The sequence below is a fragment of the Marmota monax genome, unplaced genomic scaffold, assembly GCF_021218885.2.
Source record: "Marmota monax isolate L192 unplaced genomic scaffold, Marmota_monax_Labrador192_F-V1.1 WCK01_AAM20220418_F8-fsc00080, whole genome shotgun sequence".
Lineage (NCBI taxonomy): Eukaryota > Metazoa > Chordata > Mammalia > Rodentia > Sciuridae > Marmota > Marmota monax.
Genome location: NW_026694750.1, coordinates 8,549,499 through 8,563,433, shown reverse-complemented (window position 1 = coordinate 8,563,433; position 13,935 = coordinate 8,549,499). Strand labels below are relative to the sequence as shown.

Sequence of the window (13,935 nt, the reverse complement as noted above, 5' to 3'; positions counted from 1 at the left end):
ACTGTACCATTGAGCCATATCCCCACATCCCCTCTTTATTTTAATACAGGTCTTGCTAAATTTCCATGCTGGCCTCTAACTTGCAATCCTCCTGCTTTAGCCTCCTGAGTAGCTAGGATTACAGGTGGGTGCCAGCACACCACCATGTCTGGCTCAGACTGGTTGTGGTTTGCATTTCCCTAAAAATTAATGAGTGAGTATGTGTGCACACGTGTTTGTGTATGTGTGTTACTGGGGATGGAGCCCAGGGCCTTATGTAGACTCGGTGAGCATTCTGCCACTGAGCTACACACCAGCCCTTTTTGCTGGCTTGGAGATTGAGTTGAGCTGTTTGTCCTGCTGGTGTGTGGTAAGAGTTGTTTTTGTTTGTTTGTTTGTTTTACCAGGAATTGAACCCAGTGGCACTTAACCACTGAGCCATATCCCCCTAATAAGACTCAATTTAGGGCTGGGGCTGTGGCTCAGGGGCAGAGCATTTGCCTAGCATGTGTGAGGCACTGGGTTCTATCCTCAGCACCACATTAAAAAAAATAAATTAAATAAAGGCATGCTGTTCATCTACAACTATAAAAATTTTTTAAAAGACTCAGTTTATTTATATATAAAATGGAGTTAATTACTCTTTGCATAGTCATTGAATAAAGTTAAATTATGTATAAGTAGGTCCCAATATCAAGGCTACCTCATGGTAGGAACACTTTTTGTTGGTGGGGGGGTACCAGGGATTGAACTCAGAGGTGCTTAACCACTGAGCCACATCTTCAGCTCTATATTTTTTTAAATAGAGAGAAAGAGAGATAATTTTTTTAATATTCATTTTTTAGTTCTCGGTGCACACAACATCTCTATTTTACTTTTCTGTGGTGCTGAGGATCGAACCCAGCGCCCCACGTATGCCAGGCGAGCGCACTACCACTTAAGCCACATCCCCAGCCTTTCAGCTCTATTTTGTAGTTTATAGAGAGACAAATTCTCACTGAGTTGCTTATGGCTTTGCTTTTGGTGAGGCTACCTTTGAACTTGCAATCCTCCTGCCTCAGCCTCCCAAGCCACTGGGATTACAGGCCTGTGCCACTATGCCCACCCAGCCCTTTTTAATATTTTCTTTAGAGACAAGGTCTCGTTGAGTTGCTTAGTGCCTTGCTAAATTGCTGAGATTGGTTTTGAACTCGTGATCCTCCTGCCTCAGCCTCCTAAGCCACTGGGATTATAGCTGTGTACCACTACACCCAGCTGTAAGAGCTCTTTATATATCCTGGATAGTGGACTCTTAGATAAATGATTTGAAACATTTCATCCCAGACTATGGGTTGTCTTTTAACTTTCTTTTCTTTTCTTTTTTTTTTTTTTTGTCTTTTAACTTTTTTGATAGTGTCCGCGAATTTATTTTTGTACAAAATAAGATACATTTCTTTTTTTTAATTTTTAATATTCATTTTTCAGTTTTCGGCGGACACAACATCTTTGTTTGTATGTGGTGCTGAGGATCGAACCCAGGCCGCACGCACGCCAGGCGAGCGCGCTACCGCATGAGCCACATCCCCAGCCCCAAGATACATTTCTTTCACTAAGAAATAATCTGAACAAATATTGTCCTAAACCAATGGTTATCTCTGGGTAATTTGGATTTTCCCTATCTTATGATTTTTTTCCAGATTAATCATGGTGAAAATTTCCAAGCTAACTAATTTGTAAACTGGTAAATGGAAAGTGAAAGTTATCAGTCATTAGTTCATGTTACTATGACTCTTGTGCATCTTGTAGGCAGACTGAGTGCTGGACATTTACGAGCTTCTGAATGCACATCCTGGTGGAGCCTTGGGAGGCAGGGACGGGGTCCTGGCCCTCAGGTCCCGTTGAGAGCCAGGCCCTCCAGAGTATCTCCCTGTCATTCTGTCATTCTGTCTTGTTTCTTCACTCACGCTGGGGCACGCACTGGGAAAAGGAAACCGAAACTGAAGGCTACCAGCCACTGGTGTGGGCTGTGGGAGGCACCGCCCTCTGACGTGTGTAGCTTAGACTCATAAATGGACCGTGGAGCAGCTAGAGGGGAGAGGAAGCCAACTCCTGAGCACTTGAGGTGGACCAAGCACTGGAGACTACGGACATGGTGAGGCAGATGGCACAGTGGGTCAGCTGGGCTACTCCAGCCCACTTTCCTCCCTCCCCTTGCTGGGGTCTCCCAGCAGCAGAGCACCCACTGCCAAGCCCTGAGCTTGGCCGGGTTCCCAAGTGTGAGGAGAGGGGATGGGCCCACAGGGGGACACAGAGGGTGATGGGAGGAACGTGGAGGCTGTGGGAGACTGGCCTTCCTGAGCCTAGTGGGTGGAGGAGGCAGCCAGCAGAGAACAGCACCCAGGATCTGTGGCCAGTGTGGGAGCCCAACCTCCGTGATGCCCGCAGGGCTGGAACCTGAAGGTGAAGATGCTGGGGGGCGAGGAGCACCAGGTGTCCCTGAGTGACTCCACAATGCTGTCGGAACTGAAGCAGCAGATTTTCCAGAAGACTGGCGTGCCTGCCTTCCAGCAGCACTTGGCCCTGCCCAGTGGCTCCGTGCTGCAGGACAGGGTCCCTCTCATCAGCCAGGGCTTGGCCTCTGGCAGCACAGTCCTGCTGATGGTGCAGAACTGTGACAGCCCCCTGAGCATCCTGGTGAGGAACGACAAGGGCCGCACCAGACCCTACAGCATCAGGCTGACGCAGAAGGTGGCGGAGCTCAAGGGGCAGGTTTGCCAGCAGGAGCACATCCAGGAAGATCTGTTCTGGCTGAGCTTCGAGGGGAGGCCCATGGAAGATTCGCAGCTGCTGGGGGAGTATGGACTCACCCCTCAGAGCACTGTGTTTCTGAACCTGCGCCTGCGCGGGGGCGGGGCCTAGAAGAAGAGAGGAGCCCCAACCAGGATCAAGTGCTAGGAATAAAGATGATGTAAAGGACAAACTGCCTTCTGTCTGTCTGCCTGATCTCCCCCTCTCTCTGCTGATGAATTAGGAGGGACGAGGTTTGAGAGAGAACCAGGCCTGGGCGACAGGCCCGGGCTAGAAGTCAAGGGACCAGGTGTCACAGAGCCTAGTGGTCTCCACTGTGACTCTTCTCCCAGAAATTGAAGGGAGACATACTTCCACACCTCTTGGGGTCAAGGGGTCATATCTAAAGAATGATAAAGAGACACATTTGCTGGGGCTGCCTGGCCAGGCTGAGCCACAGACTCACAATGGCTCCACTTTCACATTTGGGTGGGCAGAATTAGGGAGGAACAGGTCAGGCCAGGCCAGGTTCCACAGGCCACAGTGTGTGGCTCCCTGGGATCAGCCCCTCCCAAAGCCCTGGAAGCAGTGAGGGTGGGTCCTTAGACCTGTGGGTGGGAGGGCGAGGGAGCCTCTTGCACAACACTGGGGGCTGCAACCTGCTTTGTCCTGCCTGCAGTAAGGTGGGGACAGATGAAGGGGGCATGTGTATCCTCCAGAGCCTAATGAAGAGGCCAAGTGCAGCAGGACGGGAATTGGTGGTTCACCCTGTCCACCAGGAGAGCATGTCCCAGACCTTCCCGGATGGGCCAATTCACTCCCTTCTTCTGGAAATGCTTCTTTCAGTCTTTTTCTCCTGTACCAATTAACCCAGTGAGTTCCACAGGAGCCAGGCCGGGCACCTGGGATCCGGGTACGGTGGGAAGAATGTGCACCTCTCTGGTCCCTGGACCACTACCTTGGGGGCACTTGGACCTTAGCTTTCAAATGCCTCAGGATGATCTGGCTGGAGGCCCAGAAGACCACTTTGGGGTGCCTGGGATGCAGATCTAAGACCGCCCAGGTCCCCCTTTTGCCATGCTGCAACAGAGCAAGTGTAAGTACAGATCCTTGGAGTCACTTTCTCCCGGAATCCCCCACCAGGGCCAAAGTGGGCTGGGGTCCTCCTCTGGGGGAGTGTCTACCACCCACCACTCAATGCCTCTGGCTCAGAAACCTGTGCCTCGCACACGGCAGATCCAGCTCTAAGAGGACAGAACGGTGTCCTTTCCCTCCATCTTCAGCTCGGCCGGGCTCTAGCTTGGACTCTCTGAGCCTCACCTACCCAGGATAAGCTGGAGAGAGCGGCCTGGAGCGGCGAGGGGGTGTGTCTGGCGCCCAGACGGGACCACCAGCCGATGGACAGCAGGGGGCGCCCTGCTCCCTCGCGGCCAGGCCGCGATGCCCGGGCGGGAGGTGGGCGGGTCTGCGCGCCGCTCCCGTCAGTCACCGCCCGCACCGGTCCGCCGTTGGGGGGCACGGCCTGCTGGGGACGCCCCCGCGCCCTAGTGAGCAAGAGTCTGGACCCCGAAAGCTCGGGCGCGGACCCCAGCTGGAGGGACCACTCCCCCGCCGGGGGAGGGGCAGGCCAGAGGGCCGAGGGGCCGCGGGTCCGGACTCCAGCAGCCTCTCTTTCGGCCCTGTCGTCTCCGCGAACCCCTTGGAAGTCCAGTCACGTCGCCTCTAGATTATGCATTAACCCGACTTCAGCCGCATTTCCTGGGGGGGACGTCCGCGCAGGCGGGGGAGGGGCGTCCGCAGGGGTGAAGCACAGCAGAAAGCCCTGGGCCCGCCCTGCCCCGCCCCGCCCCCGGCCTGCCTATGTCCCCGGACGGTCTCACCGCCACCCGGCGCGACGTAGCGCCCCCACCCCCGGCCTCCGCCCGGCGCCGCTGTCCCGGTGCTTTGTTCGCGGCCGGCGCGGGTCGCAGGGCGCCGGGCGGGCGGGGCGGGCCCCCGTGGGGGAGGGGCAGCGCTGCCCGGCCCCGCCCCCGCCCCGCCCCCGCGCCGCCCGCGCTCCAGCCGCCTCCCGGGGCTGCGTCCCGTCCTGTCCAGTCCGGTCCCCGGCGCGGCCCGGCCCGCGCGCTCTCCCGGCCGCCTTCCGCCGTCCTCGGCTGCGCCATGGCCAGCCTGCGGCCGTCCGGCCCGGCTCCGATGCGGCCACTGCTGCTGCTCTTGGTGGTGGCCGCGCACACCCTGCCCATCGCCGGCGGGACGTGCCCGGAGCGCGCGCTGGAGCGGCGCGAGGAGGAGGCGAACGTGGTGCTCACCGGCACGGTGGAGGAGATCCTCAACGTGGACCCGGTGCAGCACACGTACTCTTGCAAGGTGGGCCCCGCCGGGACCCCAGCCCCGGGAGGCCCGGGCCGGGGCCTCTTCCCCGCGATGCCGCCCCAAGGCCCTCCCCTCGCTGGCCGGCCGCGCTGCTGGGACCCCTATCCCAGGCCGTGGGAATGATCCCGGACGCTCCGCAGCCCCCGCTCGCGCTCCCTTGGCGACCGCCAAGCCTCCGGGTGGGGCGCCTGGTCCCGGAAAACTCTGGAGCGACCGGGAAAGTTCCTGCGGTGTTGCTGCGGTACCGCCCGTGGTGCCCAGGCCGGGCCACCGGGTGTTGGCTTCCCCTCCGCCCAAAGCCCTTTCCCTTATCGAAAACAAGTGCACCTCCCCCCAGGGAGGGTGGGGGCTGCCGCGCCCCCTCCCCACCAGCCAAAGAAAAGGGGTAGGGTCGGGGAGGTGACGCTCTTTGCCTGGGGTGTGCACGGGAGCTCTACCTGTGATCAGTGCTGTTTCCCCCTTCTCAGAGGCGGATATACCAGTGCTAAAGGGGGTGCCGGGAGAAAGAGGGGCACAGCCTAATTTCCTGTCGTAGGGAGACTGCTGAGGGGTGCTGCGGCCACGGTTGTGGGGGGCTGGGGCAGGGAGTGGGCGGGGCCGCTGCCGAACCTCGCGTGCCTGGGCCCAGTGGGGGAAGGGGAGCAGGGGCAGGTGCTCTATCCCTGGCCAGAGGGAGGGGGATCTGGTCCCACTTCTCCTTCAGCGGGATCTGGGAGCTCCTGGAGGAGGTATGGGGGGTTTCCTCCACAATCTTCCAGGGAGGGCCCTGGGGACCCAAGGTTGGTCCTCCCTCCGGCCCCCCAGACTACCTCACTGGACCAGAAATGGATCATTCTCGTTCCATGGAGCTGGGGAGGGTTGCGGCTGGTTTCAGAGTGGTCTGTGCGGGCTACAGCTGGGGTCCCCCCCCACCGAGCCCCTCCCCTCACCGCTGGGCACTTTGCCAAGCCCCTGCAGGATTTTCCCGACTTCCTCCCCTGCTCCTGGGTGTGGCTGGGGTTGGGGGAGGCGCTCAAAGCCAACAGGCCCTCTCCTGCCTGGGTTCCCTCCTCTGGAGCCTGCGGGATGTGTGGAGGTTAGATGAGGCTGGACCAGCTGATGGAGGGGTCCCTGCAGACTCTGCAGTTCTGAGCTGGCAGGTGGAAAGGCGTCCCATTGTCTTTCACTCCCATTCCAAGAGCCCTGGCCCCCAACAGCTCTTGAAGAAGGGGCCTCTTCCCAGAACTCCATTCGCAGGGAGTAAAAGGATCTGTGGACCTGTTATCTGGGCTGTCTTGGGTGGGGGCTGTAGCTGTCCCTCCTGCCATAGTGTCAGAGTAGATGCCCTCAGGGTCCCAGGAGGAGAGGTGTAGGGTGGGGCTGCCTAAAGCTGCCCGAACTTGACTTTGTGGCTCCTGGCTACCTTGGCTGCCCTGACGCTGGAACTGGAGGAGGGGGCCTTCATTTCCTGGAAGGAAGGTGTCAGCCCACCCACAGGGGTGTGAAGATCCTGGCTGGCCGCTTGCCCCCAAACCCCCCTCCATCCCTGTGTCCCAGTCCTGGCTTTGCCCAGAGTGTGAGCAAGTGGTGGTAGGTGGGGGGGGGGGGAGAAAAAGGAAGGGTGGAGGAGGCAGGCACTCCAGACCAGGTGGGCCCCTCCCCAAATCCAGCTTGAGCTGAGGTGGACATTTTGGAGTTGGGGTGCTGATCTTGGTTAGACCTGGAATAGGAGCTAATTCCTGGGGTGGGCCTGTGTTCATGAGACATCTTATCACATGAAGAGGTCCCATGTCCTCACGTGACATGGGGGGCAGCACCACCCCAGCACTGTGTATATTTACCTGCAGCCCCTGCCCAGGGGCAGTCCAGAGATCTCTGCCCAGGCCTGGTGTCTACTGTGGGCATTCGACCTGAGCAGCTGAGGTCAGAGCCGGAAGGGCCCAGGCCATTGTCTGGTATCCTTCCCCCAGGAGGAAGAGGACCATTAACACCTGCCCCTGTGTCTACCCAGGTTCGAGTCTGGCGGTACTTGAAGGGCAAAGATGTGGTGTCCCAGGAGAGCCTTCTGGATGGTGGCAACAAGGTAGTCATTGGTGGCTTCGGAGACCCCCTCATCTGTGACAACCAGGTGTCTACCGGGGACACCAGGATCTTCTTTGTGAACCCAGCACCCCCCTACCTGTGGCCAGCCCATAAGAATGAGCTGATGCTCAACTCTAGCCTCATGCGGATCACCCTTCGCAACCTGGAGGAGGTGGAGTTTTGTGTAGAAGGTGCGTGGGGGGGGGGGTGCGTGCAGGGATCCAGTGGGGTGGGCAGAGGGCTGCCAGGTATGTGTGAAAGGTGGGCTTGGAGGTGAGTGGCAGAGCGTTGGGCCCAGGGAGAGTGAAGAGGGGTTTACTTGCAGCTGGAACACATACTGTCTTGCTGTCTGGCTGTGTTCCCACCTCGTTCCTACTTTGCTGCTCCCTGGCCGCATTTCCAGTCATCCAGCCATCAGAGCCCAAGGAACAGAAGCAAGCCCTACAAAGGGACTGGCTTCCTCTGCTTCCTCGCCCCTTCCCCCTTGGAGGGCTCTTTCCCAGGGGAGGAGCTGGGGCCAGGTGAATGGACGGACACCAGCTGTCGTGCTCTGGCAGAAGCCCCATGTCTGCCTAGACTGGGTGCACACATTTGAGCAAAGCCCTGGTGGCCAGGCTTAGGGGTTGGAGGTTGGGGGCCTATCCTGTGTGTCCAGAGGCCCAGGGTTTCTGGGAAGAGCTGCTGTGTGGGATGAGTGCTTCCGGGGACTAGACAGGTTAGTGCCTCTGGGAAGTGACCTGTCACATGAGAGGCCAGGGAATGTGGTGGGAGAATGTAAGAGTCTGTCGCCTCCACTTCCTGTCTGTTCCCTTATGGCTATCTGGAATGGGATGTGGGGTGGGGGACGGAGAGAAACTTCCTCCTCAGGGCAGTGGCAGGGGTCATGACTTCCACTTATTTGAGGTGCTCTGTTGGCCAGTGGGGAAGTCCTAACTATTGTCTGCCTTTCTGCTTTGATGCAGCTCCTGAGGGGGATCTCTGGGACCCTTCCCCACGCCCCCTGTGTTGTCTTGCTGGGGGCACTGTGAAGGAGGAGGGACATAGCCCAGAATGGGCAGCCTTGTGGTCTGTCCCCCAGCTGTGGTCAGCTGCTCCTGGGCTACCTCCAGGTCCCCTGGATGGGTCCCTGCTCAGCAAAGGCTTAGCCCTGGGAGTCTAGCCAGGCCATCCCACTGGGCAAAGACCAGTCCTGGTCCTGCCCTGGAAGCTGTGGGCTGGGCATGGCATGGAGGCCTGGGGGGATGAGTAGGACGGAGGAAGGCCTGGAAAAGGAGGGTCTGGGTGCTGTCCATGCTCATCCCTGAAAGATCAAGAGGGAAAATCATTAACTCGATGAGGGGTGGGTCCCTCCTGAGGGTCTGTGACTCAGTAACTGAGGCCTGATAAGGAGTCAGAGGTCACACAGAGGAAGGGTGTCCTGGGCCCAACAGGTTCAGCTTCTAAAGCCTACTTTGCCCTGGTGTCAGGAATCACCGGGCTGAGCAGAGGGACAGCTGGGGAGGAGAGTTCCCAAGGAGGCCCCAGGTGGTGTGGCTTGACCTGTTGTGAGCCATGTGGCTCGGGGAGCAGTTAGGACCTGAAAGCCAGGTGGGGCTTCCAGGCAGGCCAAGGGGACACAGGGGAGCCCCAGGAAGAGGGGCAGAATGAGGAATCTGGGTTCCGCGGTAAGGTTTTGGGGAGCCCAGAGACCTTGAGCAGGGTTGAGTGACAGGAATCTCTACTTTGGAAGCAGACCAGGGTTCCGTGGCTGCTAGGACAGGGACGTGCATCAGTGACGCAGGGTGAGACAGGGCTCTGCCTTTTCCAGGCCCCCCTGAGGCCTGAGGGACCAGGCTGAAGGGACATCTCTTGCCCAGTCCTCCCAAGCTGGGTCCGTCTTCTGTTCTGAAGATGAGCACATCAGCCCCCTCCCCAGTCCTAGTGATGGTGGACAGACAAGGCTACAACGTAGTGGACCCTTCCCCACACTGCCCCACCCCAACAGGGCACAGGTGATCTGGTCTTCAGTGGTCACCCAAGACCTACAGGGCCCTCTGTGTGGGAATCCAGTCTGGGAACATGCCCCTCCCCCCCCCTAGACACTGCCCTGAGGGGTCCTGCTGCAGGGACATACACCTTTCCCCCTTCTAGAGACTTCTTTCCTCAGTTTCTCCCCTGGGCCAGCTGGAACTTCCTGGCCCTGTCCAGTCAGCCCCTCCCCCAGCTCCGGCCCCCTAGGAAGTCTCCTCCTCCCTCCTTTGCCTGGGGAGCCACATTCCTGGCATAACTGAGACAGGTATGTGCCCCTCCCCCTGTACCACCTTTGGGGGCCCCTCCTGCTCCTTCCAGAAGGCAACCCCACCCCCTGCTTTGCTGGGGAAAGTGGCCTGGCTTAGCCTCTCTCCCATGCCCACTGCCATTTGGGAGCCTGCTCAGGGCAGCCCTCTGCCACCTTGTGCCAGTCTGGACATTGTCCCACACTCCCATCATCTCCCTCTCCACCTCAGGAAGGCCATCCTGGTGCTTCGCAAAGCCTCAAAGCCCCAAGAGGGACACAGGCCTGACTGGGGGCTGGCAGGGCAGCCTGAGGCCCTTCCCTCCCCACTCCAAGCCAGTAGCAGAGAAAGGAAGTGTTGTCTGCCCCTGCCGGGGCCTGGCACAGGGACAGGGCCGGGGGCCAGGGTGGAGTGAGCCTGGCACCTGTCCAGCTTGGCTCCGCCCAGCCCTGAAGCTGGGGGTCCTGGCAGCCAGGCTCCCAGGTCTGGCCTAGCCAGCAGTGTTCTGGTCAAGCCCTTCCTGCCAGGCCAACTGTCCAGGGCCCTCAGGAGGACAGTCCCAGGGCAGTGGGTGGGGGCATCCTGACCCCCCAGGCCAGGTTCCTTTCTCCGATCTCCTGATCTCTTGGGCTGTGGGGAGGCTTCTGGACTGCCCAGGACGCCCTCTGCTGTGTACTCCATCTCTGTACCCACCCCCCAGCTGTCCCACATTCCTCTGCAGATGGGAGGTAGCTTCTCCCTGTCCCTGCTTCCCTCTTCTAGACGCCAGGTTCTCAGCCTACCCCTTGGCCACACCTAGTGCCCTCAAGGCCCCTCCCCCAGGCAGGTCCAGGCTGGAGGCTGCTGGCACCTGAGACGGCCTGCCACAGGCAACCTGCCTGTGTGGCTGGGGGAGGGGCTGTCTCCTTCCCACCCGGGTGCTGGTGCTGCTGGTGCTGCTGGTGCACCTGAGTGGGTCTGTCTTGTCTTTGGCTTCCCTGGGTTTCTGGGGCAGTTCTGGGATGGGTGGGGAATGCCCTGGATTCTGTGGGGTGATCTGCCTTACACAGGCAAAGGAGGGCAGGACTGGAAACAGCTCTTGGCTTTTTCCAGACCCACCCCATTCCCCTAATCCCCACCCAGAGAAGAGCCCCCCCTTCCGTCCCCCCACCCCCCACTGGAAATGGAAAAGTCTGCTTTGAAGCCAGCCTCCCTCCCTCTCCTGGGCTGCCCCAGTGGGTGCTAGAGGGAGTCCGTTCTGTTGGGGCCTGCCTGCACCTTCACAGCACCCCTGTGGGTGGGAAACTTCACAGGGGGCTGCATTCAAGGTTAGAGGCCACCTACTCAGGACAGAGGCCAACTTCCCAGCCCCAGAGGCTGAGGTGGAGAGACTGGAGGTCAAAATGGGGCTGTTCCCACACTGAAGGGCCAGGGGCCCAGCCGAAGGCTGCTCCTGCCGGCTCCCTGCCTCTTCCCACCTGGCTGTTCTGCTCCTTTCAGAAGGGCGGATCCCCCACACCTAGAAGATCAAAGCCTACCCCCATCACGACTGCAGGGGGTGGGGGGCAGCTTCCACTGTCTCCACTGAGGGACCCAGGCCAGCTGTTCACAGCAGAGCTGGGGGGGGGGCTGGATGGGGTGGGAGCTGCCCTCCCGCCTCTGTCAGCTCTTCCCTATGGGGCTCCCCAGCTTCGAGGCCTTGCTGGGCTGGGGGTTGCTGCAGTCACCATGGTAGCCTTGTCTAGCAGACTTGATCCTCCCAGGGATAGTTACCTCTGGGAAGAGGCCTCTGCCCCCTGTATGTTCTGCTGCTGGGCCCCAGGCTGGGGAAGGTCTCCTTGAAGCCTCCAGTGGAGAGGGACCCTCCCCAGTGAAGGGCCCCCTCCCTCCAGTTCAGATCCTGAGAACTTCCTCTGAGGAAGGCCCCCTGCAGGGGCTGCTAACAGCTGGACCTGGGAAAGGGGAGATGGCCTCTCCCGGGCTTCCCTGCACACACCCCCACTCCGTGGAGTGGAAGCGTGGGAGACAGGCTGTTTCCAGCTGTGCTTGTGTGTGCCTGGGGCCAAGCTGTGTGCAGTCATTCTGTACTTTCTGTGGGCCTGGCTGGCAGTGGTGGTTCCTGATGCTCTATCACAGTGGAGATAGGTGGAACCCATCTCCAGAGGCCCGGGATCGGACTCCCTCCCAGATCTGCACCTGAGAAGCTAGTGTCCCTGGGCTCAGCCTGGGAGGAGGACGCTCAAGTCTTGGCAGTGGGCGCCCTCTGCCTGTGTCTGAGAGGCCTCTGCCTTCATGCACATGTATCACCTCTGCTTGCTGCTTATTGTCCAGTCTGTCCCCTTGCCCTGTCCAGCTGGGCCTGGTGCCTGCCAGGAGCCCAGCACCTTCTCCTGTGGGCTCTGCCCATGGGAGTAGCTGAGGTGGTGAGATGAAGGGCATGCTTGGTGGGGCTGCAGTGAGGATAGTCCCTCAGGGCCTGCCTGACCCTGAGGCTGATGCAGACACTTCCCCTCCCCACACAGCCAGACAGGGTGCAGGGCAGTTAGGCCTGAGGTTGACCTAACTGAACCCTCCCTGCCCTCCCCTTGGCCACACACGCTGGGCCCCTGGAGAAGCAGCCTGGCCTGTGGGGCATCATGCTCACAGATGTGAGGTCCCAGTGCATTCTGGGGAGAGTGAGCACTGACACTCAGGGAAAGCAGGGAACAGAAACTGTACCCTGTGCCTTGGAAGAGGGTGGGAGAAAGGTGCCATCAGCATGGGGAGGAGAGAGGACAGAAAGCCAGCCATGCTTCCAGGACCCCCTGGCTGGGAGAACAAGCTGACCCTCCTCCTTTTCACCTGACCGACCTCCTCTGCTGATCCTGCACTCCTTCATGAGGAAGCTCCTCCCTGACAGCCTCCGCCAAAGCTCTCCCCTCTAGGGTCTGCCTCTGCCCTCTCCTTCCTGCACCTTTGGTCCTTTGTACCTCTCCCTTCCCTGGACATCCCAGTGCCCAGCTGACCAGCACCTCCAGGAAGCTCCCTAAAACTCAGCCCTTGGCCATGGAGTGGTACCAGCCCTATGATGCCCACCTCCCCTGTGTCTGGTGCCTCTTGCCCAGCTCAGGACAGCTGGACTCTCAGAGGCATTGACCCACATCTGGGTTCCACCTGTCTCCACACAGTCTCTTTCCTCCTGAAGATGGACAGGGCCTGGCTGAGTGGGTTTGGAGCTGCCGGGAGAGGAAGGGCATATTTTATAGAACTTGCTCACCTGGCACCCCCTGGTGGCTGTGGCAGACCTGCCCTGAGAAGCTGTCGGCCAGTGCCTGTTGCCCTCCCACTCTCCCTGTTCCCCAGGCTTCACCACACTGGCCTCCTGCTCTCCTGCAGCTTCTTGAGCTAGTTCCCATCCTGGGCCTGGGCAGTTGCCTCTGTCTGGGGCTCTTCCTCTGAATCTGTGGAAAAGCCCTCTTTCTGTCCCTGGGCTGTATGCAGATGTCACCCCAGAGGCCACACTACTGTCTGGGCTGTTAGAAACTGCTACAACATAGCCTCCCTGAGGCTGTGCCTGGGACACTGAGCCCTGCCCGGGACGCAGACTGGCTGGTTAGGGCTCCTTTGTGATAGGGTGGGGCCAGCTGAGAAGTAAGGGGTGGGGTCAAGAACTGCAGGCTTCTGGAGTGTCGCTATTCTGTGTGCTAGCCTTCTGTGCCTCTGTCCCTTAATTTTCACTTACCACCCTGAATAGCAGGCTGTTCAGGGTGGTGAATACCTGTTTGGGGACAGGTGAAGGGCACAGGCTTGACCCAGACACCTCCTGGCCTCACCTGAAGTTGGCAAGAGGAACCACAGAAGGCCAGCCCTTGGTGGCTGGCCTAGGCCCAGCAGGGACATCCTGCTGTGAAGCTCCCAATGTCTTCTGAGAGGGACAGGGAGGATGTGGCACAGCTTGAAACTGCATGACGAGGCTGCAAGTGGTGTGGTGGGGAGCCAGGCCGACAGATAGAGGCTCCCCTCTGAGCAGGGCACCTCTGGGCAAAGAAGCAGAAGGCCTCGCCCTCCGTCTGAGGTCAGACGGTGCAGGTGCGTCTGCAGATGGCAAGGGGGAGGCCCCTGTAATGGAGATAGTGTGTGCCTATGTGCCGCATGCTACCGTCTGACAGCCCCGCAGTTAGGTCCCTTGGGCTCCCAGCCATCCCACCCCACCCCATCCCATCCTTTCCAAGGGAGCCCCACCCCCTCCAGAGCGGAAGGGGGATCATCTGCATGAGAATGGGCCAGCCGGTTGCCTATGGGCTGGACTTTCTACCCTTTCCAGGCCCATAGAAGTACCTGGAAGTTCCCAGCCAGATCTTAAGTGTGTACACAGCCTGTATGGGGCGGGTGTTAGTGTGTGCAGGCCGGTGGGGGCGTGTGACCCCAATGCTGCAGACTTGGAGGGTGGGAGTTCCTGCACGCCCCAGAGGAATGCCAGTGTGTGGGATTGCTGGTGCTGCGGGGGGCTGTTTCCTGGCTCAGTATCCTGTTCATTCCTAGG

The 13,935-nt window shown here is 59.5% G+C and overlaps 2 protein-coding genes across 5 annotated transcripts in view; both read left to right on the top strand.

Moving 5' to 3' along the window:
* Nucleotides 1-1,967: 1,967 nt before the first annotated feature.
* Nucleotides 1,968-2,938, top strand: Isg15 (ISG15 ubiquitin like modifier). Its single transcript, XM_046424733.2, has 2 exons — nt 1,968-2,110; nt 2,404-2,938. Exons 1-2 carry the CDS (start codon nt 2,108-2,110, stop codon nt 2,875-2,877), a joined length of 477 nt encoding a protein of 158 aa, XP_046280689.1. The 5' UTR covers nt 1,968-2,107; the 3' UTR covers nt 2,878-2,938.
* Nucleotides 2,939-4,849: 1,911 nt separating this feature from the next.
* Agrn (agrin) overlaps nt 4,850-13,935 on the top strand; it is a 31,535-nt gene continuing 22,449 nt past the window's right edge. For all 4 annotated transcript variants that reach the window (XM_046424649.2, XM_058572635.1, XM_046424648.2 and 1 more), the window contains exons 1-2: nt 4,850-5,112; nt 7,109-7,370. In XM_046424649.2, coding sequence (XP_046280605.1) covers nt 4,906-5,112; nt 7,109-7,370 — 469 coding nt within the window. In that variant the 5' untranslated portion in view covers nt 4,850-4,905. The remainder of the gene's footprint in view (nt 5,113-7,108; nt 7,371-13,935) is intronic.